The following is a 27,573-nucleotide window of genomic DNA, read 5'->3' on the forward strand; positions in this document are numbered from 1 at the left end:
ATGCAGGCAGCTCTGGCTGCTTTTTCCATCTTGGCATGTCAGGTAAAGGATGTGCCATGAGTTACTCTGAGAGTTTAGTTGGTGAGTTATGCCTGGTTTTATCTTGACAAAGAGTAACTAGTAGCTAAGAGAATATCTGCATTAAATAGATACCCAGTTTAGCAAAATGATTTTTCTCCTCTCTCTCTAGCAGAATTTAATGGCTGTTTCTCTTGGCAGTTGCATTATATGAATACTGGTGGTTTGAAATTATTCCTTTCCTTCCTCTTAACAATATAAATCTACTTAGTCTCTTAAAAATTAATTTTTTCTTTTTCTGGGGTTTTTCTCCTTTCACATTCTCCAACAATCATTTTATTCATGAGCATTCCAATAATCTGGGAAATATATAACACCTGCTATGTCTATTTGGTGACTCGCATTAGGTTTTAGTCTTCCCATTTGTTTTTCCTAACTACTGGAAACTAAAAAGTGTTGTTGTCATTCAAGTGAATCTTTACTTTTTAGTCCTTAAACTGGAGCTTGATATTCAGTCATTTTTTTAGTTTTTACTTTAGTTTTTATTTTATTTCTGTTGTAATTTCTGGAAGCCTTAGCTAAAAATCCAGGACTGCAAGTGCAGACATGCAAATGAAGAACAAAAGGAAACTTGAAAGATCTTACAGGATTTAAGAAACAATAGGTGGATCTAGAAAGGCAATGGGAAATAAAAATGAAATTCCAGGGGAATACTTGTTGTTGTCATCCAGGAATTGTAGCCAGCACAACTGCTGCTGTGCTGCTCTGGAGATATGTAGAGAGGCTTTCTGAAGGAGCCTAGGGCTGCACTTTCCGAGAGTAATTCAGATAGAGCTTCCTAAGGTCATCTGGTACAAATTCCTGCAGAAAATGTGTCCAACACTGAATTCAGGTGGGGTTGCTCAGGGCTTTGATCTGTCAGGTCAAGGAAACTTCCAAGCGAAGTATTCAGTCTCTCTTGGCAGTCTGATCAGATGTCTGACAGTGCTACCAGTGAAAATGACTTTGTGTATGTGCTAGTCTTTCTGAATGTTATGGCAAAAGAGTAAAAAACAAGTCTTCTGATTTCTAAGTATTTTCTTGTGCCTTTATGTGTAAAAGCAAGAGTCAAAGCATTTGGATATAGCAAAGAGGGAGATGGGAGAAAGCAGCCCTGGTCTACTGAAATGAGTAGTAAAAAGATTTGTATTTGTAACAGAGAGAAAAATCCTTATTTCAAATTGAGCAAGTTTCTTTCAGTATTCTCCCATTTTCTGAGAATGTTTTGGGTGTTTTTTCCTGATAGGGTTTTTGTTTTCATACCAGAATTTGTATTTGTTTATAAAGCCAGTAATTAGGATCATCCATCCCACAAGTTCCAAGAAATTAAGCAAATGTTTTTGGTATGTTAAAGAGTAGATAAATAAATACTAGAACTTCTATTGACTTCTCTTTAATTTGTAGTTCTGTCTGTCTAACACCAAAGACCTCTTCATTTACTGCAGTGAGCTGAAGGTTTAACATCTTTTGAAGCACAAGTACATTGAATCTTTTGGTTACTGCTGTATTTTGGTTTTTTAGGTCATCATATGAAAGAGAGCTGTACAGATTCAGAGATCTATAATGAAATACGTAAGCAAAGAGGAAAGTAATCTCTTGGACACAAGAAAGACTATTCATATCTTAGATTATAGTCTGTAAATGTATTGTTTGCTCTCATGTGCTGTACTTTTGTGTGTCTGATTTTGAGACAGATAGATACAAGTCAAGAATGTTATGATTCAGTCAGGGGCCATAAATCAGACTTGGAAAGTCCTGTGTAACATGAGTCCATAATGAGCTACCTCTCACTTGTGACTGTACTTTTGGATGTCTTCATAAAATGACACTTCTCGGGGATTAGAGCAATATTGATAAAAACTAAATTGAAATTATTGATGAAATACACTATTTACACACAGAGGTGGTGTGGTTTGTTTTTGTTAGGGTTTTTTTTCAACCTTAATCCTGGAATTATCTCTTTCTTTAAACATGTTCTCTACTGGTGTTTGCTGCCACAGGGAAACTTTTTATCTACTTGAAAGGGGTGAAATCTGAGTTCAGTCTTTAGTACGCACAGCATCCTTTAATGGATTTTCTAAAACACCATTGTATCCTTGCTCTGCAGTTAACCTCTTAAAAAATAACTTTTCTGCTTCCTTACCTATTTAGTTGGTGATTCTTTGGACAAGGACTTTACACTACATTTCTATCTCCAGTTTTATATTTGTGGCTCACCTCTGTATTTGAAATTGGGTTGGGTAGAAAACAATTCTTTGTGAAGAAAGTTGTGGGTTTGCTTCTGAAGGTAGTTTATGACTTCTTGAAACATTAAATGTTTAGTGTTTTTAATTATAAACACCAGCTGTCTCTTACCTCTCTATTTGAGTTTTTTTTCTATGCTGCTTCAGTTTGTTTCTTAAGTGCTTTTTATTGGCAACTCAAATATTTGTGTGTATCTGCATGTTACTGTGCTTTGGTTAATAATAACAGGAGAAGTATTTCCCCTCTGGGTGTGCATTTTTCTCCCTAAATCAGCAGTCAGTAAAACAAAACTGCTTTTTATCACTAGCATTACTTAGTTTTTATTTTAGTGACATCTATTTGCAAGTTTGTAAATAGGCTTGGGTGCTCTCTTTTTTCCTCCTGGACTTGTGTGTTGTTTAATCTTTTACTCTTTCAGCCAGTAAGCATATTTCTACTGAGATAAAATCTCAAGGAGGAAATAGTTTCAGAGAGAATGAATGTGCATCTTAAGTGGGGTTGCATTGTTTATTTTGAGAAAGATAAAACGTCAAAAATAACAACAGAAAAACCCTTTAAATTCTGAATTTACATTAAATACTGAATTTACATTACAATCTACTCAATGCTGTATCTGTAACTTTTCTTTACCAGTACATGGTTGATGTTTTTTTTCCTTCTTACTCTTCCTGAAACTTACTTTTGTACCCTGGAAACTACTGAAGTATTTTTCCTAAATGAGCAAGGGGTCACAGAGAGAAATAACACTGTAATATAAAATTTTCTGCAGTATCTGTGTCTCCATTATTATAGATATGGTAGACATATACTCTGTCCAACTACTTCAATAATTCTAAATAAAAAGGGGAAAATGTTGCAGCTTCTCTATCAGTATCTGCTCACCTGTGGCAGGTGAACTCACAGAAATGCAGAGACTGATACAATTACAGCTTTGCTTTCTTCTTCTACTCCTGATTCTCTTTGCAAAGATGGGAGTTCCTCAGAGATGTTGAGGAATGAAAGCATTGAAGTGGAGAAAAGTCTACCAGATGATTATTGATCTTTGCAGTGATTTAAATCCCAACAGTTTTGGTTTTTTGTTTTTCTTGTAGTAGAAATACCTAAGCAGCAACATGACTTAATGGCTTGATCAAACAACACAAATATGAAAAACATGTTTTTATCATAAAGACTATGAGCGTATTGTCCCGAGGATAACTTTTCTTTGCCAATAATTAAGGATAGCTTGTGTGATAGACTTTCAACAGATGGAAATTTAGGCCTATTTGTCATACAACAGCACTCAGTTGCTTCTGAGTTCCTGTCTGCACCTAGGAAGTATTTGTCCATAAAAAATATATTGGCGAGGTTTATATTAAGTCATTAAATAACTGGTGTGTAAATCCATTTATTCTTCAGAAAGAAGCATGGTCAGTAGTGGATACCAACACTTCTGTTTCAGTGTACAAGCTAAGAAATGTCTGTGTGATGCTCATGCTGTTTATAATGGCTGTTACTTATATTCTGCCTAAAGGGTCTTCTGATTGCCTTGACCCATTTCAGGTTTCTTTTGTCTTCTGTTTTTGTGTGGATCTTGGTTTTGTTTTCCATTGTTCTTAGACTTAACAGAAAGCTTACTCATATTTGTCTTTAGTTCAAATTGTGTGAAGCATTAACTGATCAGGATCTCAGTTAATGCTTCTAATTTATTCCACATTTGCCTTTGATGCTTCTGTGCTTCTGGTTGTTGCTGCCAACAGCTTGAGTGAGAAGCTGGGGTTATTTGTCATTTTTTAGAAGAGTTGGTTAAAATGCACTTTCATGTCACTCTCTTGTGAGTGAATAAACAAATCACTGCTTAATTAGGTATAAGCCAATCACATTCTGGCAAATACTTTAGCAATTGTTGCAAACTTCAAAATGTTCTCTGTTTATTGGTTAGCTTTTCAAGGTTTTTTTGATACTCATAAGCCAGGCAGGCAGCTACCAGGAAGTGGGGAGTGTACTAGGGAAACCTCTGCTTCCAGAACTTCAGTTCTGCAGATTAAATTATTTAAAGGAAGCCTTATTTAGCACCTTGTCTATTCTGACTCTTTTGGAAAATCTGTATTTATTTTCTATAGTTTTAAGGTTTTTTCTCATAGAAGATGAGGCATTAAATTACCAGAGTGAATAAAATACAAAATATAAGGCTCAGGATACAGTCTTTGTTAAATGTTCATTCAAAAGTTTCTAATGAATGTTGTGGGTGTTTATTTTAAGTTGTAATACAAATATCAATTATTTAAGTTGAATGTAAACTCATTGAAACAAATTTACTGCTTAGCTGAGGCAGAATTAAAGGAATATGTTTGTAATGATCTAGATACTATTTATATGAGACTGTAACAGTTTGTGAGACACTCACTCTAGATCATATTTAAGGATTCTAAGCTTGTTTTGCACAGACTTGGTTTTAGGGTCTCCCTGGGTTGTGTTCATCTGCTTTGAATGTAAATGGGGTAGTTGGAGCAGCCAGGGCACTCTCTGCTGCAGCCTTAGGCTCAGGTCTGGAATCACTGATTGTCCACTAGTCCTTCCTCATAAGCTTTTGTGATTATACTTTGAAGTTGAAAGCTGGGCACATTTGACCTTTTAGACCTCCCACAATTGGGATTCCATGACTGATTAACAAATGTGCAGAGGGGGAAAGGGTAATTTTACCAGTAAAATTATTTTTTTTTTAAATCTAGCTGGTTCTTTCTCTCTGCATCTTGTAGGAATGTTCTTTTTAATTTTTTTCTCAATTTGGAAATAGTTTTAAAATCAGATTCTAGGAGAACATTAGGAAATAATTACACATCTCCGTGGCTTAGTAATTTTTCAGGCTCTAGTGGTCCTGATTTGAAATCTGGCTGGCTGACTGAAGACACAGTTGTTATTTTGTTTGTTTTCATGTATTTTACAACTGACTCTGTTTATTTTTGAGAGGGAGTGCTATAGTGGAAATAAGTTATTGTGGCAACCAAAGCCAAACTCAAGTTTCCTGAATGACAGTTTTATTTCATACCTTGTTAAACAACCCATATTTTATTTTTTAAAAATAGTGACCTGCATCTAAAAAAGGGAAAATGAAAGAGCAGAGCAGTGTTTGTGTAAATTTACTTTAGGAGAGAAGTAACAGTCAGAATAACCCACTGAGTGTGTTAAAATATGCTTTAGGACCAGCGCAGATCTAAATGGTTTAATGTTTCATTCAGCTTCTGATAAGCACAATTAGATACTGCAGTGAGGAATTATCCTCTTGGTGTTATGTTGTTTATTTGTGTGCTTGTAGCACTAGAAGCAATGGAGTTTGGGAGAAATTTTTGAAGTCAAGTTTTGGAGGAGAAGTAGACTGAAGGATCTTAATGGTTTGTCTCCCACACAAACATGCCCAGGTACACAGCTCTAGCTCCCTCCTGCCACTCACAGCAACTCTAATTCCAGCTTGCAGCACTCCTGTGTGTGCCATACACTGCTGCTGTGAAAGTTATGTCTTAGATGTGTAACTGTGTTATTAACACAAATTTCCTTATGTGGGGAAGAGGTGTATTATATCAGCCTAAGGTGCCTTTTCCCTCTACTCCTCAGTCTTCTGTCCTACCCTATTTGTTTTCTCAACACACGTCTCTATAGGAGCCTGCCTTAAGCTAGTCTTGAATTTAGGATTCCTCACATTCCTTCCTTAGTGCACCTCAGGCCAGGCTAGGTGCTGTATGTTTTCTCAGTTGAGTCAGGATGCAGTGGCATCATGATCTAACTTTATTAGGAAGTGCAGTTGGAGGATAGAAAAGACTTTGTGGATGCAGCTCTCTTGCCTGTGGGATGGTGTCAACACCATCTTAATCTACTAGTAAAAGTGTTACAGCTCTGATCATATATTTGCTCTTCTGACATTATTAGGAGTGGAGAATCTGATTATCAAATCAGATTTGATTCGATAGCATAACTAGTGTGAAGGTGTAACTAGAAGAAAGAATCCATGCTGCTTGTAAAGTTGAGCCTAAAACCAAAGTTTAGTCATGGAGCCCATCCTGCAAATGTGAATGAATACATTTTAGGCTTATGGGTACAAATGGTTCTGTTGATGATGATTTTAATATAACTCAAAAAAGTTTGGGCCCAGGTTTCTAAAATGGGTGGAATGGTGCACAAATCCAAGATTTATGTGAAAAACACACACAGCTTACACAGTAACTGTCTGGCTGATCAGACTGTCAAATTTTTTGTCAATTACTCGAATTTAGTACTCTTCTTAATAGTCACCAGTTAAGGGAGAGCCTGAACAGCATGTTTTGACAGGCTTCACAGTGGTAAATGACTGAAAATGTCCTAGAGCTGCTTTTGGTAATGCCAGTTCAGAAAACAGGAATGTGAATAAATAGCAACTACAGATGAAAGAAGGTAGATTGTCTAAACCCAAGGTCTCTGACCAAGTGAGATACATGATCACATTATGAAGGAAACTCCTCTTTAATAACTCCTCACCAGTGTTATTAAACTCTGGTGGTTGTTGGTATATTTTTTTAAAGAGGTCAGGGGAATCTCTGACTGTTTCCTAAAGATACTGTAATAATTTTTCTCAAATCAAAGGAATACAGTTTTTTGTCAAGGACAGACCATCTGTCAAGAGGCTAAAAAGAGGCACTGATGGAAAGCATTCAAGGCTGGCAAGATCATTCTTGCTCCTGCTTTTACTTCAAGTTTATTGCACATTAAGGTATCCTGTGAGTATTTTCAGGCATAGCTGGATTATGTCTCAGCTTTGTCTTTTGAAATGGTTCCACGCAGTGGTGAGCTGCTTTTACCTCTCTTATCATATCAGGGGCAATAACTGAGTTGGCAGCATGTCTGCCCTGCTGCATGCAGGGGAATATTGTATCTTTCAGCCCTGCTGACTCAGTTTATTCACTCAATTATGTTATTCCATTGAGCTGACCTTTCCTTGTGTTTCCTTAGTAATGAGCTGGTTTGGCAAGCAGGGCTCACTTCCATTTTTTGTAGACTGCCTACGAAGTTGTGTGCAGACCTTTGGAGGATGTTTCTGATTGACAGCTGGCTGGAAGTTGCTGTTTGCACTTCCCAAGGTGTGAGTTCTGAAGTAGGGAGGTTTGTGGAGAAGTCAGGATGGTGGAGAGGGTGGAAGAGCACAGCTTGCAAAATGAAAATGGAGCAAACTTAAATAGGAAGTGGAGGGAGGGAGAGAGGGAGCGTAGGGAAGGTGGACACTAGGGAATATGGGAAGCAGAATATGATGGCTACAGAGGACTGAATCTAAGTGTAAGAATCAGTTTGCTAGAGAGATTATGTAGAGAACACTGGCACTCAACTGTTGTAAAGTTGTAGAAGAGTTCTTAAAATCTGGGATTTTAGCTGTTCCTCCTTTATAAACAGTCACAATTGAACATCAAAAAACACTGAAGCCTTTTTGTATGACCCTTTGCTAGTAATTGTAATAAAAATGGTGGGGAGGGCAAGTGGAGAGCTTAAACCATTATCTTATAAGCTTTTCTAAATTGTTTTCATCATCTTATTTCTGTATACATGCATAAACTGATTTGAGAAATATGTTTGAAAAATATGGAATGACATCTTTCATGAAATGTGTTCCTTCATGAGGGACATTGATAGTTTAAATAGAGTATTTTGCTTGAACCCCAGATTTTAATTATTTTGACTTCCAGGCTGAAGTTCCTAGTATATTAAATAAACTGCACTAAGTTTTATCAGCTTCAAAGATGAAGGGGAGAAACCCTGCATCTACTCAGATAAAGCTATCCTTTCCATGGATAGAAAGTTCCTTTATGGTTTCTGTGTTTATCTGATGGGACTGTTAAATTCAGATTCAGCAGAACTATAGATCCTTGGCTATTTTCTCAAAAAAAATGTGTATATCTTCATTTAATAGCCATGATGAAATGCCTGTAAGAGATTACAGGCTAATGGGAAAAGAGATAGGAGCTGTGATTGTACCAGCCTCGTGTTCTGGAGTGCTTTAATCTTTCTGAAACTTGGCTTCCAAATTGAGAATGGTTAAGCAGCTTTAATTCCTAATATTAAAAAAAAAATTAAGTTCTTAATGCCTATTACTTCTTATTAAGAGCAGTAAATGCATATGGATTAGCAATTCCCAGGCCTATTTGAAAATTAATGGGGTGAGAAGAGTGCTTTGAAAATAAAGAATGTAGGGTGTTGTGTCAGAGAAACTTCTGGGCAACAAGGAGACTTCAGACTTCAGCTTAGCTACTCTTTCTGCTCTTGCCATCCTGCTGATTTAAACAGTCTTCCCTGACAAACAGTTGCTTATAGCTGAAGAGTCTAAAGCTAGGTTCATGCTTGTAGTTAGGATATGCTAAAATAGGTTTCTCTTAAAACAGATAAAGCCACTTAAGTAGTAAGCTCAGTATCCTAGCACAGTATCTCAGTACACTTGTGCATACATGGATGTGTGAAAATGTGGGTGTCTTTCTGATAATTTTTATGACACCAAGTACATGAGTATGCTCTGTATATGAGCAGTTCTCAATTTCAGTATTGTCAGTACGCAGTTTCTTTCACAATTGCTGAAAGACAAGTTTGTAACTGGACCTTTAGCTACCTTCTGGCAGTGTGCTGAAGTAGAGCTTTCGCCTTTTTTAAGAAAGAGTGTGGGTTTTTTAGAAAGTATGTACCATGTCTGCCTTGGAAAAGAGTAAATACATCACTGCAGGAAAATAGTTGAAAGTAAGAAACAAGCATTTTATATATGTGATAAGCTTTTAAGGGTTTTTTTAGCTTTTCCCTGTGGTTATCCTGGCTTTTTTTTTTCTTTCTTTCCCTTTGTCCTGTCTGTACTCCCTATAGAGTATCACTAGCATGGGAATTTTAGGTTGTGATAATCATTGTGCTTTATTGCTTAAAACAGAACAAAACAAAAAATTACAGATGATAACTTCAACAGGATATTGCAAGTAGCTGTCCTGAAATGTGCCTACCTGCCACTTAATGTAGCTGAAATCAAAATCTCATTTTTATTCTACATCCTGTTCACAACTTGTTGGGTATTTGTAAACAATTACTAAGAGACTATCAGTGCCATGAACTTTTTCTGAGTGCAGCTAACCTAACTTAAAGGATTTGGTTTACAGTGAACCCTCTTCCTTCCTTCACCTGCTTTTCTTTCTGGTTCTTCACAGCTGCAAAACAATGCCTGCAATGACATAGTACAGCCTAAACAGGGAATTAAAGCAAATAGTCCTGACAAATGTGAAGACTCCTGTCTAAAATATCAGCCTGTATCTTACACATCTTCATGCTGAGGTAAAGAGAGTAGGCACTGAGGTGATATACAACAGCTGGAACACTGCTCTGTAGGGTAGGAAAAGTGTTAAAGATTCAGAAGAATCTGCAAGATTTGTGTGTTCAGTGGATGTGATGGCCTGAAGAGCTGTCTCAACTCAAGTCCAGTTTCTGTAGCAGCTTCTTACAGTTTCAAAGTATTTGTAGCAGGATGGTGTTTATGAAGACAAGGTGTGAGGACAGGGTAGATGGATTGACAGCTTGATGTTAGCCATGTTTAGTTTCAGTTTATTGGTAAATTCCTGTGAGAAAATGCCTGAGATGAAATATAGTTGTTACCAGATACAGCAGATGTAGTAATTTTTTTTAGTAATTAGCAAAATTATCTTATAAGCACATGCATATAATTCACTTTGCAATTTGAAGGAAATAAATTAGTCTGATAAAAAAGTTTTTAAAGAAAGAATTGCTGAATCAATTCTATTTCCAGCAAGTCTCTTGAGAAGCTTCAGTTTTGTTCAAAGCCTATATAGAGATGTTGCATCACTGAATCTACCATTAAGGCAGATCTGGACATAGTAGGTCAAAGCAAAGATGGTTGTAAAATTCAGAGCTGAATGTGTTTCTACTTAATTACAATCCAGTTAAAGGGGAAAAAATGCTTTTCCTGGTTATTAAAACCTTTTAGCAGGACAGGCAGTGTGTACCTGTAAAACACTTTGTATGGCTTTATACTTCTAGAGAAAGAGAAATGTTTTTATATCAGATTAGGTGAATTTTGTTTGGTTTGTTTTCTGCTGCAGACTTTTAAGGTTCCATTCTTCCCTGAGGTATTCATCCCATCAACTGAATAGACAAGAGCTGTATAAATAAAAGTAGGAAGTGGTTTTATAATTAGAGTCCAACATAATGTACCTTTTTCTCCAGAAGACTTAATTTGGGTCATCTCAGCCAGTTTCACTGATTTCATTATCCAAGTGTTTATTGTTACCTGTAATCATGTGAACCTTCTTCAAGGGCTGAACTCTTTGCAGCAGCTTCCTTCCCTTCCCTCCTTGGTGTTGCTCCTCAAACCTGCTCCTGAGGCAGAAGCTGTTGTGTGAGGATAGCAATGTCTGCCAGTTTGCCATCAGACAGATGAAGCTGTGTCAGCCAAGTGTGTATTTATGTAATCAGTATTTTTTCTACATTTCTACATTACTGCCTTTCTTGAATCTCTCAAATGTGTCTGCTGTGATTCCTCTAAACATGACACTGCTGAATTCCTTTGGCAAGTCTGAAGTTTGTGAGAAGAGCTTTGAGTTTTTTCTTCCTCCTCCCTTTAAATGCAATTAATTTCCTTGGACTCCTCCTGGGAAAATTCAGCTATTCAAGTGGGAGATGGCTTTAGGCAGCAGCTGGGAGTTGGCTGTGCCCTGTCACATTGGTTTTTTATGGAAACAGATCTCCCTTGAGTATTGACTATTCTGGTGAAACAAATAATACATTAGCCAGAAATAATGTATATTTCTGATTATAAAGCATCTTGACTCTATTTTTCTGAAGGAGAGTGTTGAGACTGCAAATTTGTAACTTCTTCTGTTTTAAGTATTATTATATACAATGGAAAAGGCAGTTGGGTGAGGTAATGTTCCCTGAAGTAGAATTACTGATTTTGTTTGTCATTTTGAGGTCTTTTGGATAACTTGCTTTACAGCCGAGGTACTTCTAAGTGCTGGACTGTCTTAAGAAGCCTATTCTGGGATATAACTCCAAAAAAAAATCTATGTCTCTCTGTTTTGTCTAGCATATTCCCTAAATTTGGAATAGTCCCCAGATTAGATGAGGAACTAGTATGTTTAAAAACAAAAAAAAATTTGGGTTAGCAGTCAGTTGGACTAATAACAATTATTAATGCCTCAATTTTCTTCAGAGTGTTCTCTTGAATGATGGGCTATAAGCAAATAATGTATTGGTGTCATTACTGCAATTTAAAACAAGATAACAGAAGTGGAATTTTTTTTGGAAGCAGAAAAATTGTTACTGTGATATTCTTTAAGAATGTGGACTGTAGAAATTCTAGTACTTGTGAACATTTCTAGGATAATTCACAATGAATGTTCTCTTATGAAAAATAATTTCAGGTATTATCATGCAGTTTCTTGAGAACTACCAGGAGTGTGCTGTGTGCTGTGTCATAATCTGTCACATTCCTCAAAATAATTTTTTTAATTTAATATATAATTCTCCTGTCCCACAAAACTAAGGACAAATATTTTGGATTATTTTAAAAAATACCATATTTCTAGGTATAAGGTAAATCTTATATTTCTGATGTCTTGGTTTGTGCTTGGTCTTTGGGCTGGGGTAATAACTGGTGTTTAGCTAGCTCTGTATCTCCCAGAGACATCCCTGCAGTTTCTCTGGCAAGCTGCCATCTTTTCTGCTCCAGTCATGGGACCTTTCAGTTTCCCTTTTCAGGGAGTGTTTTCTAGCCAGTTTACTTAATTTCTGATGTTAAGAAATATCTGTGGATGTTGTGAGCCCTTCAGCCACAGTGAATCATTCATTAGCAAATCACAAACTGAGATCTTTTCCACAGATTGTCAAAAATTTTTCTATTTTAACAACTTCTAACAGAAGATAGAGCTATAGTTGTCAGATAGGCATTTGGCACTGCTCTGGAGCTTTTCTGTATGGATAGTTAAACTCTAGTTCAGAGTTAAAAGAAAAGTATGTGTTTCCATTTAATGAGGTTGTTACGCTTGGAGTTTGTCAAATAAGTATAAGGTAAAAACAACCCTGTATCTCTAATTCTTTCACCTCTAATATGATTTTTTTTGTTTTAAAGTCTAGGGACTCCATCAAGTTGGATGACCTGAAGGCAGAAGTGTCCCCACGGATTTCAGCAGAAGATCTGATAGACTTGTGTGAGCTGACAGGACCCAGCCATTCCAAAACACCTGTTAAGAAAACAAAGCCCAGCAAGCCAAAGCTGCTGGTGGTGGACATCCGTAACAGTGAGGAGTATCCTTCAGATCTGAGTGCCAGCCTTGCTGAATTCTGCCTATGCCAATTGCTGAATCCTGCCTGTGCCAGTTGCTGAATCCTGCCTGTGCCTATTGCTTCCTCTCTGTCTGCAGGCTGGTGTGTTAGAGTGGTACATGATGGGAGAGAGGGGTCTGGTAGAGTTGGAGTGGAAGTGCTGAATTCCAGGGGTTTTCAGCATGGAGAGGCCTGGTTTGCAGAGCAGAGGACAAATCAGGTTTTCCCTTCCCATTGTAAATTGTGGGCTAAGAGAAATCACTTTGTACCAGTAGCACAAGTGCTTTAATGCTACATTTTTCTTTAGAACAAGTTTTATCAGCAGACCTTCCCCATTTAATATGGCCAATATTTTGTAAAGCTGTGAGGCTTTCCAATTAAATGGAAGAGAGATAGAGAAGAGTTGATAGCTGATGTGCTTTGCCAGTCCCTCAGTGGAAAATGGATTCCTTTTGAGTGCCTTCTAGCTGTGTCAGGTAATGCAACCATGTAGTAGCCATCCTAACTTAAGTCCTCTAGTAGGGATAATCAGAAAAGAGTTGAAGGTGTTTTGGAGCTATGTTTTTACCAGGGTCACTACCCTGTCTACACTTTCATGTGTTCCTTTTCAAGTATCGTTCTTTGCATAAGGAGTACTTTTTTAATTCGTTGGGTTTGGTTTTCTTCCTTAAATAGTGTAGTTGCAGGACTGGGATGGTTTGCAATTTGGAAGGGGTAGTCCTTCTTAAAGATGTTTTGGTATGTTTGAAGTTTATAGTAGACTGAAATGTGCTGCCTTTTATATAATAGGTGGACTGATATCCTAATACCCATCTGGTATTAACAGGTAGGAAGTGCCACTAAAAAGGCAGCCTGGTAGGTAGTAAAATTGCCCTTGAGTGAACTGGTTAGTATATCATTTGCAGAGGAAAATATCTGGTATGTAGAATATCAAATTGTCAGCAGTTATAAATGAGAAACCTAAGAATACTAAATGAGAAACCATAAGAATACTGCATTCAGTGTCCTGTTCATTCTTGCAGTAAGGAAACAGGCTTTGTGTTTGTCACAAAATTTCAACAAGCTAAGATAGGATCGGACTGTACGTTTCTGTGGTGTGTGTTTTAGATATGATAGACCACTGTGAGGTGATTAGAAAATATTATCATTTTGTATATTTTGGTTTTAGTCTTTTTCCTCATGCATGCCTGTCATGCTAAACTTTGCTTTCGCTTTGTTTTAGTGTTTTGAGAAAAGCATGAGAGGACTTCCAACAAGTATCAAACATGCTTCATATTTCATAATATGACCCACATAAAAGCTGAGAGATTGTTTTGTAACGAAGCTCATCTTGCAAGGCCAAGACTTATCAGCACTATTTCAGCTGGCCAGCAATTCTTCTAAGGCTTATTTCATTAAGCATGTCAGCAGATATATTGGCAGCCTTCCAATCATGTTTTGAAAGTTATAGCTGCATATTTATGGTCTCTCAGGCTCTACCACAAAATCCTGGCCTTTTTGTTTATTGTCTTACCAATTAGAGCTTTTTTACAGACTAGGTCATGTTTCTCTAGGGCTCAGCGGCTTAAGTAACTAAATTTGTCCAAAGTTATTTTCTGTCTAAATGATGATAATTTCAGAACCTAATCAATAGCAGTGGGAGTTATGTGATTATAAATGGGGTTGGGGAGATGGGATTGGCACAGAGGAGTAAAGGAGGGATATAATTTTCCCATTCAAAATAGAAACAAACTGACAACATTAATGAATGGTGCATGATCATATTTTTTTCTTTCAGATGTTTTTATATAGCCATGCTTTTCCTACACTATAACAATGATGATCATAAAACTGAAACTGCTACATAAATAATGAGAAACGAATGCTACTATTACTCTAAGTCAGTTAAATCTTACCCCTATTTAAGGCAGCTCCTTTATTTAATAGAATTCTGGGATTTAATTATAAATTTAACTAGCTTTCTGCAAGTACAGTAATAGAGTGACTAATCTCAGTATTTGACATTGTGTATATTTTTGCAGAACTTTGCTGTTTCCCACCTCTTCGAAGCTGTTTTTGCTTATAGCTGGGGAAAGGGAATGTTCCAGGCATGTGTGTACAGTCTACGAAAGTAATTCAGGGTTTTGTCAAGGCCATAGTGCATTTTCATATCCATATTCATAAAAAGCTAGGTAGTAGTAGTCCAACTCAATTTTTATTTAAGAGACCTTCACATTCAATATTTATTTATAAAAGCTCGTTGAATGATCATCCTCTGAAACTGAAGGACAGCTAACTGATATCTCAGAGTTTTTTGCTTTTTGCTTTTCAATACCCATTACACACTTGCTTTTAGTGGGACTGCAGATAATATACATGGTGCTCATTGTCTGGGAATCTGAGGTCATATACATTAGAATTTCAATTTGGATCAAAATAGTCGAGGACTTGTGAGGGTTGACAGGAAGTTTGAGGATATTCCTGATAATCCGTGTTTAGTTTTGGTTCTCATTTTAAGTACTTCATTCTTTTTGCATAAAATGCCTCTGGAAGAGGTGCTCCAGCTGCTTATTGGTATTTGGCTCCTCTTAGCAGACTAGAGTTGAAGTGAAATCCACAAAATTAGGTGTACTGGAGATATTGGCTCTTTAGTACTAAGTATTTAATTTAGCAGATCATTTTCTGTAGTGCTGTGCTGTGTCCTTTTTTGAACCAGCTTTTCATTCTGTGCTTGCTTTCATATGTTGTGTTGGAAGGTTTTTCTCCATATGAATAAACAGTAAATGAGGTTTGTCAAAATACGATATCACAAAAAACCGATGGTGCTGTATCATGGCAGCCAGGGTGAAGAGCAGGTTCATCCTGCAGCTATTCATGCTCCACAGGTTCCTCTGCCTTTCACACCTCCTTAACTGATCCTCCTAAGCTTTAGCCGTGGCCACATCTCTGGCAGCATCAATGTCCCTTTTGCATCAGCATTTACTGCAGAAGGGGATCTCATCCAGTGCCCAGCGACTGCCACGCTGCAGAGCTTCAAAGGAAGAGTTGTGGTGATTGTAGGAAACGCAGTGAAGAACACAGCTGCTGTAAGTATATTGCTGTAATGTATGTTTTTATCCTTAGAGATACATCAATAGCAAGCATATGGCAGTAGTAAAATAAATGCCAGAGTCTGGAAAATTTAGATTAGGATTTTGTGCATGATGACAGGATTTGGGGTGGTGTTTTTGTTGTTGCTCATTTCTGCTTCTAGACAAAGACATTTCCCTTCAAGTGGTCCACATCTGAGAAGGCTGATGTTTTGAAATGAAATTGTTGAACATTATCTTCTTCAGCTTTAAAATCTTTATTGTTGTCGTGCTGGAGAAGTGCCATCAGCATTTCTAATGTGCATCAGTCAGAGCTTTCAAAATTGGCTTGCATTTACTTTTTGTGGAGTTAGGAAGGGCACATAAGGTAAGTTGGATAGGGACAGATACGTTATGAAGTGCAAAGGAAATAAGATATAATTCATATTCCCACTAGTAAGAAACCATGTATTGGCCAGTTTTTTGGAATCACTTGTTCCTGCAGCTGTGCTTAGTGAAGATGAAAATGGTCCTTACTGGTAACTTTTGTATGATATATTTATTGTCAGTGCCTTTAGCTAGACAGGAAGAATATTCAAACTTGCCTGTTCCTTTCTATAACAAAATATTTGTTATAGAACAGAACAGGTAAGTTTGATGGTGTTGAGAACTGCCAGAGGAACAAGTGAAAGTACCTAAGTATTTCTTTCACTATACTTCTCTCAGATGAAGGAAAGTTTTCCTTTTTTTTTTCAGACACACTCTTAATTATGGTTTAACTTTAGTTCACTCTTTCTTAAGCCTGTTTACTCAAAGGACATGAACTGTAACCCTGATATGACAAGGAATGCTGTGAATCATTAAAAGGTCTTCATGTCAGGAACAGCAGAAGCATCAGCCCAACACGTGGTGTTCATTTAATACTTGTAGGGAGTTGTGAGTAGATGGAGAAATCCCCTTTATAACCTGCATTTCATCATCTAGAAAATTAACTTGTGATATGTATCAGGTTTCTTAAATAGTAACAGAGATGGCATGAAAGAGGCTGTAAAGCATCTCTCACATAGTTTCAGTAATGAGTATGTGGCTTTGTGTGTGAATCCAGGTAATTTCATCTTTTTTAATGTTTCAAAATGTTTGAAATGAACATGAAATATTTCCTTTGCTGTGCAGCTAAAGAAATCTTGCAGTGTGCTTAGTGCAAGTACTTCAGTCATGTGGGAGGTGCTGTCTTATCCTCTAAACCCAGATTTTCAGCAACCAAGACAATGTTGACCCAGAATTGTCAATATTGTAGCTTTCCATAAAGAAGAAATGCTGCTTTGACTCTTGATTTGCTTTTAGGGTTCTTGAATTCCTAGCAAAATAGTTTTGAGCTTTAAATAGTAACAAAATACTAGATTGACCAGTTTGACCACAAATTAATTCAATACTAAGTACTGCTTGGAACTCACCAGCTCTACCACACTCTTAAAGTACATGTAACACCAGCCTCAATTTGACTGTAGATAACACCTTTTCTTTTGTGGATAATTTTTAAGGCCACTTTCAGTTTTACTCTGCACAGCTGGATAGAACTGTCTGTCACACTCAAGCTATGTAGCTCAAGGCTTGACAAGAGCAATAGTTTTTACCTTCTAAATTTTACTAGGTAATCCAATCAGAGGAAAAAAATTTAAAAGTGAATGCATGGAAACAAAACAAATTTTTGTCCATGTCTCAACAGAGGTATGTATTTCCAGATGGAATGAGATGAGCCAAAAATTGTAACTTCTGCCATAAAGGAGAATTTTTCAGAAGTGATATTTAGTTCACTAAAAATTTGGAGATTACTATATGTTTTGTTTAAATTTATATAGGACTGAGAGGCAGGGGTGAGTGTGGAAAAACACTAATGTTTATAGGGCTGCTGGTAATTAGAAGGTTGAATCTTCCAATTGTGCTTCATATGAACAGCCTACTTGGCATAACTTAAAAATAACTTAAAAAGCAAAGTCAAGTATACTGAACAGACCTGTCGAAAAAGTCTTTTTGCACTTTGTTTCTGTTTCTATTTTTTGCATTTGAGTTGGTGCCAGATGATAAAACATTTAAATTGGAAAGAAAATGCTGTCTAGAATTATTATATTCTGAATAGAATATGAGATGTGAGAGGGAAAACTGAAAGCTTTACCACACCACTGTTCCAGCAAGAGGATAAGGAAGGCAGCAGAGTCTCATAGTGCCTCTGGATCTGACAGCTCTGGCTCTAGCTGAACACTTCCTTAGTACAGAATTCAAACAGGGTAATCCTGCAGGGTAAGCCATTGATGCTACTAACCCTAAAAATTAAATTAATATATTGACTGATGTACAAGAGCCTTACAGAATGCACCATTAAAAGCACAAATATATTGAAAAAGAGGTATTGTGTGGTGATGTTTGGCTCACACTTCTCTGGAGAATATTCCTTCCTTTCAGCTGCTTCTCACTTGGTGCCAGCCTTTCTTCCAGGTTTTTCTGGGCACTTGTTAACAGAGCAGATATTTGTTTTTCTCTGAAAACAGCAGGGAACCTCCACATAAAGGGCATTATTTTGGAGTTCATCAATCAGATTCTATTTTCATCTTTGACTTGTGCATATGTTAAATGGCAGCATCTCCTAAGTGAGTTGAATGCCCCTTTCCCACCTCCATAGACAGGTAAGCACCTTGATGGACAAGGGATCATCACAGTTGGGAATATAACAGTTAAATGGGCAATAAATGTTCAGTTCTATCTTCTTCTTTGGTCTAGAACAAATAACATGTCTTCTGATTTTTTGTCACTTTGGAAGTCAGAGATACAGAGAGTAAAAAGGTGGATTACAGTTATGCATATGTAGAACAGGGATTATTTTGGGTCTTTTTATGGGAGGGTGACATTACTTCATCTTCCCTCCTTCAGCTAAGGAGGTGAGCTTTGAGGTGCTAAGCCATTATCTGTTTCCATTTCAAACTTTTGTCTATATTACTGCAATGTTGACTGAATTTAGAACAGGAGAAATACCTTACCTGACACTAAATCATTCTCTAGTAATTTAATTTTGACAGTGGCATACTTCTACTTCTGTCACAAGGTTGTTTAATAAATGTGTTTCCCCCAGTGGTTTAATATATGTGCTTTATTGTCAGCTAAAGGCTATAACAGAATAAAATATACAGGATGCTTTAATCTGTCTAATAATTAGCAACTTATTATGTTCTGCTTGGAAGAAGACAGATAAGCTGTAAGTCAAAGCTTTACAAAATCTGTTTCTATAGCTGAGAAATAAATTCTAAATTGTAAATTCTAATTGTTACATTGATTACTTTTTGTCTAGATGAGTTATGCTGCTATAAATATATTGTCTAGACAACTTCTGTAAGTTACTGAAGCAAAGTAGTCATTCTTGCTGCATAGCAATAGCTAATAGATAAAATACATTAATGATCTCCAAAACAAAGACAAGAAGTTCTGATTTTCCATGAGATCTTTCTAATCCTTTTCAAGGCAAGAGGGAGAGGGTCAAATTCAAAATTCCTTTTGTATAACATATTCTTGGCTTGGAAAAAAAAGATTTTTTTTTCTATATGAAAATAGCATATAGCATTTTCTCTCTCCTAGTATACACTGTAAAAAATTCATTTATGCTTATATGAAGACTGAGCACATAGGTTAAAGTGTCTGATTACTACTGAATTTGTGTGATTTTATTGTCATCTTCCCCAGGCCTTTTTAAAAGCCCTTGCCAGAGAAACAAGTCCTTGCATGATTTCTTCAGTTATAAACTTGTCTTAAAACCACATATGGATACCTATGAAGCTTCACAGGGTGATCTGAAGATTAGGAATTGCGTAGGATACTAAAGGACAGGTGCTTCTAAAGACAAATATATTTATTTGGAAGGGCCTAATGAAATCTCTGGAGTGCAAGTAAACAGAAATTAGGCAATAAACTTCTGGAGATGTTTCCACTATACATCTTTTAGACTCTGTTTCCCTGTAAATAGTTTCTTCAGAAAAAGGAAAAATTGGAATGAAAGCTTTTCTCTTTGCAGGGATGGAGGGGCCCCTTATGAATCTCAGAATGGCTCTTTCATGTTTGTTTTGTTAAGGCCTCATTCTCCCATCTGCATTCAGACTCAGAGCCTACTGGAATTATCAGAGCCTCCTTGGTGGCTTTAAAGAGGAAGAGATTAAGCTTGTCTTTTGAAAACTTTGGAACATTTTAGTTAATCAGCAACAATCCTTTTGGTTGTAACTCTCCCCAGTACATGGTTAAGTCTTCATTATTTCATTCTGTAAATTTAGCCCTTATTATTGTTGTACCAAGTGTAATGTATGCATGCTTTCCTTCATGGAGAGAGAGCAGCCCTGCTGCTGTTGCCAGTTCATGTTCACACAGCCTGAGAGAGACCCTTGGGCTGCCAGCCAGGAGCTGGGGTGTGCTGTTGTCACTCTGCCCCTGGCTTTGGCCAGGGAGCACTGAATGACTCAGGTACAGCAGTGAGGACCTAAATCTCTCACTGCCACAGCCAGGTGTGAAAGAGGAAGGGAGAAAATACAAGATCTTAGGAGCAGAATTTGGGTGTTCCTTTTCCTCTGAAGTAAGTGCCAAGGAAAACAGGCTGAGCCTAGAACTCCAAAATAGGTTCTTTTTAAATTTTTTACTGAGACCAATGGTAGCAGCCATTGGAAATTTTAGTTGTTATTTGATGTAGGACTTGTTTGGCCTGTGTGCCTTACTATGCAGAGGTTTGGATGCTTCTGGAATGAGGAATCAGGGAGTCCTTGGCTTTCCCTATGAAAATATGTCTGAGAGATGCTGGCAAGCAGGATGTCAGCTCCTTTCACTCATCTGAGGACAGGGAAGGTGGGAGAATGGTGAACCTGAATCTTGCAGTCAGGCTGTGGTTACAGTCTTTGTGGACTGCAGCTCTGAAAGAGTACTCTTGTCCTTGATGGAGCTTGCATGGATGAGGTTGTGTCCATGTTGCTTGGGGCTGCTGGATTATAACATAGAATTTTCACTTTCTGGGGCTGTTTCTCAGCTCTGAGACAGAGTTTTGTGTTTCCTGGTATTCCAGTTCAGAGAATCTGGAATGGCGATAACTGAAATAGAGATGGTAATGAAATATAAATATTTGTTATAGGTTCAGGACCTTGTGTAAAGATATAGCAGCCAGAATGGTGCTGGTGAATCTGGAAAATACAATATCCATGCTGCTTGTCTGGAGTAATGTTGTTTTGCATTTCTCTAAACTGTATCTGAACCAGCCTTTGAATAGGATGGACTGACTGACTGCTGCAGGAGGGTTTGAGTAGAAACTGGACAAAACTTGCAGTTTGGGTAGTGTTAGGAGAAAGTACTACAAATCACAAAGAAATGTTTTTCATTATCAAGTACTTCTTTGACCATTTTTCAAGATCTAAGGCAACCCATAGACCTGGGGGGAGATGTTAGAGTCTTTCACAAGGACTCATACTTACATTTTATATCCAAGCCAGCTGTTATGTCTCTGTTCAAAATTATATATTGATGTTCCCTAACAGCTTTTTTCATTTTCTGTTGAGTGAAAAATAGAGTTGTTTTCTTTCTGTATTTTCATTTTACATTCCGTTCATCTATAATGTGTGCACTGCATTTATTTTGCTCTGTATGAATTAGCTGTGTTGCAACAGCTAAATATCTGCAACTGACTAATTTTCAAGTTCTCACTTTCAGCTGGGTTTTTTTTAATGCAGATGATTTCTAGGTGGAAATTTTAAAATGCAGGTGTTTAAAATTTATCACTTGAAGAAGTTTGAGTGTTTACTCTTACTTTCATTCTCTGTAAAACTTATTCTGAAACCAGCTATTAAATACCTGTTTATTTAGGCTTATTTTCAAATCTTAGCATGTAAGTCCTTTAAGTTACTGCTGTGTTTTTGTACTGATGGAATGGAAAGTGTTCCCTTTTGGCCAGGTCTACATATAGAGAATTTTCCTTTGATCCTGTTAGAGCAGTTGGTTCTATGTTCCACCCCTCCTATCCCCTAGTATGTGTTTGCACCAAGTTGTCTTTTCTGTGTTTGTTTTTTGACTTTCATTCACTTTATGGTAATACTACAACCAACAACTAGGCACTGCTGTGTTGATATGGGAGGTTTTAGGTTCCTGTCTTCTCCATGGTGTAAAAGTGTTACTTTTCTGGAACATTTTAATATAAGAAGTAGCTGACTAAAAATAATCTTGTGTACTGGATCTCTGTTGTGGCGTATGGAGAGTGTGGTTTAAAAAGTTGCAAACTGATCACTTTGACTGTTGAGCTTTCAGAGGGGTGTGGGTGAGCTCTTGGACTGAAATCACACAGCAAAATAGACTGCAATTCCTGAGAGGTTTGTGTAGCATGAGTTTGCTAGTGAAATCTAGAAATAATCTTGTGGAAATGAATGAATACTATAAAATTTGGTTGATATTTCTCCTCCAACTTCTCTTTTCCTTCTGACTCTTTTGGAGCAAGCTGTTAATATTTATATATACACTTGTCACTGTGATCATTTTTGGTATTCTGGTGCAGGATGTTGCTCCTCCTTCCCTCCCAGCGTGCCCTTTAATTACAGCCTGTCACAGGAATGTCTGGCAGAGTGAATAATGTGTGCACAGCAGCCCTCGTGGCTGGCCCAGAGGGTGCTGGGAGTGGGGCTGCTCACACTCACACTCTTGTGCTCTCACACTCTGCTGCAGACAGCCTGAAAACGTGACGTGCCTGGCATCAGACATGCAGCACTTGAAAGCTGTTCTTTTGCTGCTTGGAACAGGCTAGTAGAAACATTTTGATAAATTCTCCAATGTGCATATCATTAAGGTTCTTGATGGTGCTTAAAGGAGCAGTCCTGTTCTGCTATTTATATTGAGAGCATCACCAAGGCAGGGTAAAATCTTTAATATTTGCCCAGATTTTTAGTATGAATTTGCTGTGATCTTGTCTTTCTCTGAAAGCCTGACTTTTTGTATCTGCATGAAGAGTCTTAACTGACTACTTTCAAATGCAAATTGCAACTTTCTGGCTCAGTTATGTTCATCAAGAAGGCTGTTTTGTGTGGAATTGATGGATGCATTCGTTAATAGAGGAGCTATGTTTCCAAAGACTTCAGCAAATCATCATATAGTAGTCATTAAACAAGTTTCTCACTTAATCATCCTTTCATATGTAATTGCTCTGAAAGCAGCAAGAAGAATTTCAATTTGGAAGTTCAGTTTAAGCATTAGATGCAACAAGGGAAAACACAGTAACTGGGCTTGGGAATCTCATTTTGAGGAAAGGCCCCCTGAAGCAGAAAGTAAAAAGCCTAAAGTCCTGTAGTATCCCTTGAAGCCTTTCTCAGATAGGCACAACTCCCATTTCCCCCAACTAGTCGTCTTGTCTAAATGAAAGCAGAAGCATTACAGAGTGTGATCCATTGGTGGTGTGGGGAAAGATACATTTCAGAAGTTACGTCAACACAAACATTTGATAAATTTGAGAAAGTTTAATCATATAATAAAGTACAGTATATTTCTATTTACAGAAATATATTTCTGTAAAATGGAATTTAATTGTACACTACCTTTATGTGTTCCAATACATCTCTCTTTAAAATGTAGGTGCTTTACAGGTTGCTAAGGATGATGTAGCCCATGGGCTTACCTCTTCACCATGTTATTTTCAGTCTTAACAGCACCTTTGTAAGTTGGATTATTTAGTGAACTACAAATTACATATTCAGGTTCCTGTTAGTAAACTCCTAGTTGACATTTTCTGGTTGCATTTATAAAGGAAACAGAGCCCCTGTATGCATTCCAAGATGGCAGTTTCTGCTGTAGAAAGTCTGGGGCATTCATTCAGAAGAGCACCTTGGGATTTTTTTGATGCATGAGATTTTGCTCTTTTTGGATCAATGATTTTTATTTTTTCCAGCTTCTTAGGAAGCATTATTTTTTTTTATCTTTATTTCTTTGATTCAGGCTACTGATATTTGGCATAACTGAGGGTCAAACTGGGGAGAAAATCTATGTAGCTGTTTCAAACAGTCCTTCCTCTCGTGCCCCTCCATTAGTGCATACACCAGAAATAACACTCCCCTGTATTTTGAAAATAGTGGCTTCATGGAGTGTGTTTTGGCAAGGCAAGGTAGCAGGTGGTGTTGGAACATTTCAGACACATGGTGAACAAGTTCCTGTTCTTGTCTGCCACAGACAGGCTCCTCTGTCTGGGAGAGGGTGGCACAGACATGTGCAGAGGAACAGAACTATAAAAAGTCAAACCTTTAATAAGGAAGACTGCTGTGCCACTAAGAGAATATTTCTTAGTTTAGTAAGAAATAGTAGTACCTTTTGCTTTACCAAAAGTTACTATTTCTCTTCCAGTGGAAAAATGGGGGTAAGGCAGAAGGTAAAACAGGAATGTCTTTGATCAGCTCAAGTCCTATTGCCATGTGACTTAAACCTGGAGACTTTTGTGCAGTGCCTGGGCAGATGTAAGAGCAAAGTTCTTGGAGGCTGATACTGGGGACTGGATGGCAACTCTCAGCTTATGTCAATGTGCCTCCAGGCCCCTGATTCACAGCTAATTCCCACAGTAGTGAGGTACTGGTAGCAGCACATTTCCTGCTCAGTGGTTTTTCCCTGGCTGGACATTGAGCTGCAATATTTTGAATTGTATTTGCAGCATTTCTCACTGAAACTAGGCAGACAACAGCAAACAGTTCTGTGACAACTTAAAAAAAAAAGCTCATGATATGGTATATCATGTTGTGCTTTGTGCCACAATTGCCCAGATTTTGCAGTGCTTGCTTCCCAGAGGCCCTGCAAGAAGCAACAAATTCCTCACTGTAAGGTTTTAAAGTCACCTTGTCATATGCAGTAAAGAAAATGTATTTTTAGACATACCTTGGTTACTAAAGCAGTTGTAAAATACAGTGGGACACAGGCCTTAATGCTCAAACCCCAGGTACAAGGCATTTGTTTGTGTATTTTATTTTAAGGTTACATTGAATGGTAGGTATATTAGGTTTAGGGCATTCAAAACACTTGGAGCAGGGTTTACAGTTTATTATCAGCATTTTAAAATTATCAGTAGTCAGAGAGTGGAACATCTCTGTTGACACATGGGACACTGTACTCAGGAAATAACCTGCTGCTTCCTGCCAGCCTGAAGGCTCGTTGCCATTTTTCATTTCTGCTGGCTCTGAGCAGTGTTGGTGTCTAAGACACAGCACTGAACATTAGTCACAGGTGGAGAGCACTGTGAGGTGACAGATATGTCCATGTGAAGTAGAGATATTTGGTAGGAGTATTTCACTGGGAATATAAACTATTTTTGTAGTTGATGGTGTGCACAGCTGAGTGCTATCTTTGTTTGTGCATTACTGCACACCACATCTTTATGAACTGTGATTATAGCAAGAGGTATTTGGGCTCTCCTAGTGATGTCTCTGTGCATATTACACCACCTGTGCAGCCCAAAACCTTTCCAAAAGCATGGCATTTACTTTGCTCAAGAAAGCTGACATCCCCATATGGTGAATGTTTACTGTCGGCTGCTTTGATTGCTTGATTGCAGGATTTTTTTATTTGATTCTTTGACTCCTGTACTGAATAATCCAAACTGATGGGGAAAGAGATGATTGAACTTTGAGTCTTTCCTGAACCACCTGAAACAAATATAACAGCCAAAATGCTGACAGGTAATCACTTGTGTATCGAGTTCTGCCTTAGTACTGTTATGCTGTAATAGGTAATTAGGAGGAAAAGAAATGAAAAAAGAAATCCCATGTATTGAGTTTGATTGAGGTGCCCAGAGCTGTTCTTGAGTCAGTAATTTAGTTGTTTGTGCAAAGTCAGCAACCTGGACATCACACCTGGACATGTTCTCAAATAGCATCACTAACTATTTTAAAGAGTCAAAAAGGGAATTGTGAATGTTTTACATAGCCCATTGGAAGCACTCAATGGTTTTACAAATGGTACTGATTTGACAACCAGTTTTAAAGAACAGTCTCAAAGACTCAGATAGCAGAGCAATCTCTCACAGCTATTGGAAATTAAGTAAATCTGTTAATTTCTCACTGATTAGTCCATTTTGATGCTTGCTTTTAATGCATTGGAGTCAGTGTATAGAAGGCAAATTTGACATGTAATGCAGAAAGAATTGTTTGGATTTTGGTATTCTGAAACAAAATTTTGATTTTTTACTCATAATTATTTTGATATACAAAGTATCTTTGTCAGTGCAATGTTTCACAGTGTTCCTATGTGGGAAGTGGCAATTGCTGTGTTTGGTTTATGGCATGAACTGCTTGAGGAGAGAGGCTTTCCATGGTGGGGGGATACCTGTTTATACTGTTTAGCCTGCCTATGGGCACACTGGTGGGAGCAGGGAGAATTAGAGATGGTAAACCCCAAATTCATATCTGACATCTGTGAGATCAAGTCACATCAGACAAGTTTGAGAGGAAGCAAATGACTTTCCCCTCAAACAGTGATGCTTGTACACTTGGGAAGCTGCAGAAAAGAGCTGGGAGTTAGATTAATGCACAGAAAAATATTTGTTAGTTCATGCTTTGAGAGAGCCTCCAGTGATTGCCCTGACATTAAACAGTCCTTTTAGAATGAGGTAAAAACCTGCCTAAGCAGAGATAAATAAAGTTCATTGTTATTAGTGTGACACTTTTAGGTTTTAACTTCCAGCTGTTTTAACACACTGGCCTGGGCTCCTGTGTTGGACTTGTGGTGCAAAAAAAGAACTTCCTAGGGTCTGATATTTTTTGTTTAATTTGCCTTACATAACAGAAAGTTATTGTCACTTAAGGACTATGATATGCAGTGGGCTAATGATATATCTGTTTCAGTTTGCAGCTCATCTAGTGAAAAACAAGTACCCAAGGGTCTGCATCCTTGATGGAGGAATCAACAAGATCAAGCCAACTGGTCTCCTCACTGTTCCTTCTCCACAAATCTAAGTGACTGTGAACATTCAGGACAATCTGTCTCAAGAGGAAAGTCCTACCTACAGCACAGATATCCTGAGCCTAAAGGGCATTATGGCATCTTCACAAGCTGTCCTGGTGATCAGTGTCTTTTCCTGCAGCTGTAGAGCCCAGGAGTTTCATGTTTGTTCTTTAATATAGAGCTTAGTTGGAACTGATCAAAAGTGAAGCTTTAAGCTTTCCAAGAAACCTCTTTCAGCACTGATGCAGTGCAGAAGTGCTTGGGCAAGTCTGAACACAGAGAGAGGAACTTAACCTGGCTTTTGGTGTCTTACATTTCTGTGGAACAAAGTTAACTGGCACTTGATGGCTCTAAGGTGCACTTAGATTATTTGGAAAAGTATTTTACTGTGAATAATGAAAGTAGCAAAATGAAACTGTACCTTGTATATTGTGTGAAAAAGTGTGTTCCCTAATATTTGAAAAGTAATTGCTGTATCTTCTGACTTGCTTTATTTCTGGAGAAAGTGATTTTTTTCATCTGGTTTGGAAATAAAGATGTGTCCCAAATTGAAAGTCACTGTAAGAGCAGCTGCTGATTCAATCCAAAGTCTATCACAAGTGGATAAGTGATTTCCAAAGTGGAAAATTTCTTCTACCTGTGGTGACTTTAACAATCTATTTCTATAATCATATCAAATCTAACAACTTCTAGAACAATTACAGTTACCAGAAAGGTGGGCTTTCAACAATACTGTGTTTTGGGAGTATAAATAATTTATTCTTAAAATAATAGTGTGCTTCCATTTTAGAATCTCATGCCTTGGAAGGAAACATTGCAATTTTAATTTTCATGTGAAAACATTCTAGAATTATCACTCTTGTATGAATTGGAAGTTGAGAGTTTTCTTTGGCCCTCTACTCCTTCAGCTAGTGGTGTCAATTTTCTTGGGGATTTTTGGAGTCCTTCAAGA

The 27,573-nt window shown here is 37.5% G+C and overlaps 1 protein-coding gene across 1 annotated transcript in view; it reads left to right on the top strand.

The window, feature by feature from the left end:
* Positions 1–27,175, top strand: part of TBCK (TBC1 domain containing kinase) — an 86,992-nt gene extending 59,817 nt beyond the window's left edge. The window contains 3 exon segments of the mRNA XM_054514716.1: positions 12,410–12,585; positions 15,509–15,668; positions 26,522–27,175. Coding sequence (XP_054370691.1) covers positions 12,410–12,585; positions 15,509–15,668; positions 26,522–26,632 — 447 coding nt within the window. The 3' untranslated portion in view covers positions 26,633–27,175.
* Positions 27,176–27,573: the final 398 nt, after the last annotated feature.

The sequence above is a fragment of the Molothrus ater genome, chromosome 4, assembly GCF_012460135.2.
Source record: "Molothrus ater isolate BHLD 08-10-18 breed brown headed cowbird chromosome 4, BPBGC_Mater_1.1, whole genome shotgun sequence".
NCBI lineage: Eukaryota > Metazoa > Chordata > Aves > Passeriformes > Icteridae > Molothrus > Molothrus ater.